Source organism: Calidris pugnax, unplaced genomic scaffold (assembly GCF_001431845.1).
Source record: "Calidris pugnax isolate Ruff unplaced genomic scaffold, ASM143184v1 scaffold156, whole genome shotgun sequence".
Classification (NCBI taxonomy): domain Eukaryota; kingdom Metazoa; phylum Chordata; class Aves; order Charadriiformes; family Scolopacidae; genus Calidris; species Calidris pugnax.
Genome location: NW_015090889.1, coordinates 3,341,924 through 3,344,734, shown reverse-complemented (window position 1 = coordinate 3,344,734; position 2,811 = coordinate 3,341,924). Strand labels below are relative to the sequence as shown.

General features: G+C 54.2%; 1 protein-coding gene across 1 annotated transcript; it reads left to right on the top strand.

Moving 5' to 3' along the window:
- Positions 1–462: 462 nt before the first annotated feature.
- GADD45G (growth arrest and DNA damage inducible gamma) lies at positions 463–2,143 on the top strand. Its single transcript, XM_014947583.1, has 4 exons — positions 463–558; positions 669–770; positions 880–1,093; positions 1,461–2,143. The coding sequence occupies exons 1-4, from the start codon at positions 506–508 to the stop codon at positions 1,569–1,571; spliced, it is 480 nt and encodes a 159-aa protein (XP_014803069.1). The 5' UTR covers positions 463–505; the 3' UTR covers positions 1,572–2,143.
- Positions 2,144–2,811: the final 668 nt, after the last annotated feature.

The window sequence follows — 2,811 nt, the reverse complement described above, 5'->3', positions numbered from 1 at the left end:
GCAGGGCATAGGCAGGAGGCAGGCAGGGGGCAGGCAGGGGGCATGCCGCAGGCAGGGCACAGGCAGGGCACAGGCAGAGCGCAGGCAGAGCGCAGGCAGGGGGCTGCAGGCCGCAGGCAAGGTGCAGGCAAGGCGCAGGCAGGGGGCTGGCAGGGAGCAGGCCGCGGGCAGGGGGCTGCAGGCCGCAGGCAAGGCGCAGGCAGGGCTGCCTATAGAGGGCCGGGGAGGGCTGGCGCGTGCCTACGGCCCACTCCTCTCCCACGTGGCAGCAGGGCACGAGCCGCCCCCTCCTCCTCCTCCTCCTTCCCCCGCCTTCCTCGCCGGCGCGCGCCTATTAGCATAATAAAGCCTCCCGTTCTCCTCTGCCGACCAATGGAAAGGCGAGGCAGCGCCGCCAGCTGCCGGCCCCGCCGCCGCCGGGGCTATAAATAGGGCGGCCGGGGAGCCGCAGCCTCAGAGCGCTGAGGAAGCCGGTAGCGAGCGTGTGCTGTGGGGATCCGCTGCTATGACTCTGGAGGAGATCCACGGACAGGAGGCTGTGCCCGCCGGCCACGACTGGTACGTACGGCCGGGCGGTGCGGGCGGGCTGGATGGTGTGGCGCGGGGAGCGGGGCGGCCGTTGGGGTGGGTTGTTCGCCGTGCTGACTCTGCCTTCTCCCGCCGCGCAGGATGCAGAGCGCCGGCAAGGCCCTCCGTGAGCTGCTGGTGTCGGCGCAGCGCCGCGGCTGCCTCACCGCCGGCGTCTACGAGTCGGCCAAGCTGATGAATGTGTAAGTACCGCGGGTCTGGGCCCGGGGGAGGGGAGGCTGCCCGGCGGGGCCTGGCGGAGCGTCGGGGCCGGCCGGCCGTGGGGCTGAACGGGCCGCTTGTCTCTTGCAGCGATCCTGACAACGTCGCTTTCTGTGTGCTGGCTACGGATGAGGAGGATGAGGGGGACATTGCCCTGCAGATCCACTTCACCCTGATCCAGGCCTTCTGCTGCGAGAATGACATTGACATTGTGCGGGTGAACGATGTGGCCAAACTGGCGGCAATCGTGGGGCCCAGCGAGGAGTCGGGGGAGCCGCGGGACCTCCATTGCATCCTTATCACGGTGGGTGTCTGCTGAGCTGCCCTGGGTGTGCTGTCCTCCAGGACTGTGTTTGTGCTGCTGATTTCTGCCCGGGATGGGGTGGTTAGAGCATTTCAGGGGCAGTCCCACCTCTTGCTGGTAGCTAAATCCTCTTCTGGGCAAAGAATGGGGGCTTGGCACACACTGTACAGCAAATCACCTGACTACAGTAGGCTGTACTTCTTGTAACTGTTGCTTGCAAAGGTGACATCTATTTCTTGCTTTCACTGCTTCAGGACAGAAGCAGCCTGAAAATGCCTTGCTTTCTAAGCTCATGCTTCTGTAAATATTGTGATGACTTTAGCTGGCAGGCAGTGCTCATAGTGTGCAACTTTTTTCTTCCTGACAGAACTCAAATGAAGATGGCTGGAAGGACCAAGCTCTTGAAAAGCTGAACTTGTTTTGTGAAGAGAGGCGAAATGTCAATGACTGGGTGCCAACTATCACCCTGCCAGAGTGATGGTGACCCATAGCACGGGGGAGGCTGAAACCTTTGTTGCATTCTCAACATGGTGTGGGTTCACCAAACTGTGCAACAAGCTGCTGATTCCATGGATTAGCCTGGTCAAGAGACTGGATTAAAGTCACTCAGACTGGCATGCAGTGGGCTCTTACGGAGGAGAAAGAGGAGAACAGCTTACCTCACTAGTGAGCCTTACTAGGCTGCAACCGTGGAGAGGCTAACATACCATGGAACTGAAAGAAGTATTGCAAGTTTCCTGGTCAAGTGGAGCTGTTTCAGAAGGCAGAGAGAAAGTTTGGGGAAGTGGGCCAAAACCTTCCAGAAGGACTGAACAGAGTACTGTATCTAGGAACTGTCGGTGCTGTCTACAGAACACGAGAAGAAAGTTTCAAATATTTGATGGACTACTAGGAACTGGTTACTAAGACAAATACGGAGTCTCCAAAGTGGACAGATCCACTTCAACAGGCCTCTTGGGTCACTCTTCAGAACTGGTTTAATAATGCAATAATTTCTATTGAAATATTTGCTGCTATTGAAGCTTTCATAATAAATTTTTTGACAATTAATTTCTGGGAGTGTCTTGCTTAATGGGTGGGGAACCTGTCACTGAAATACCACTCGTGTTTTGCTCGTGTGCTGTTGTCAGAGGTATACTCTACAGTAATGGAGTTATTGCTCAAATACTTTCTCTCCTGAGCTAGCTGAATGGAGAGCTGTGCTGTCCAAGTTGATAATTCAACCTTTCACCCTCTTGCAACAGCTGCTTATCGCAACAGCTTGCAAGACTGAGGAGCTGCATGCTTAATGAGTTCACTTATTGTAATAGGGGGGCCTTTGTAGTCTACAGGAGAAACACAATACGTGTTAGAAGCACAGGATTTTTGGAATACAGACCTCCAGTAAATTGCATCATTAGTTCTTAAATACAACCTAGTAAGACTCATTCACAGCTGCAGTGTTTCCACTTGACAGAAGCAACTTAAAAGTCATGGGGAGCTGCAAAACTCCTTAGATGTCAAACACATCTAACATTTGCTTTGATTAGAATGACACCGTTAAATCTAAAACTAGCTAATAGTGAATAAACATCACATCTGCCACAAGCTGCTCTCTCGTTGCCATATGCTGTAACAATAGAAGCTGTCACTCCATAAGCCAATTTTGCAAAACCTAATTGCCTGACAACTCCAAATTAAGTCCAAAACAATTTAAGGATGGTGCAGCCTTTTTAAGA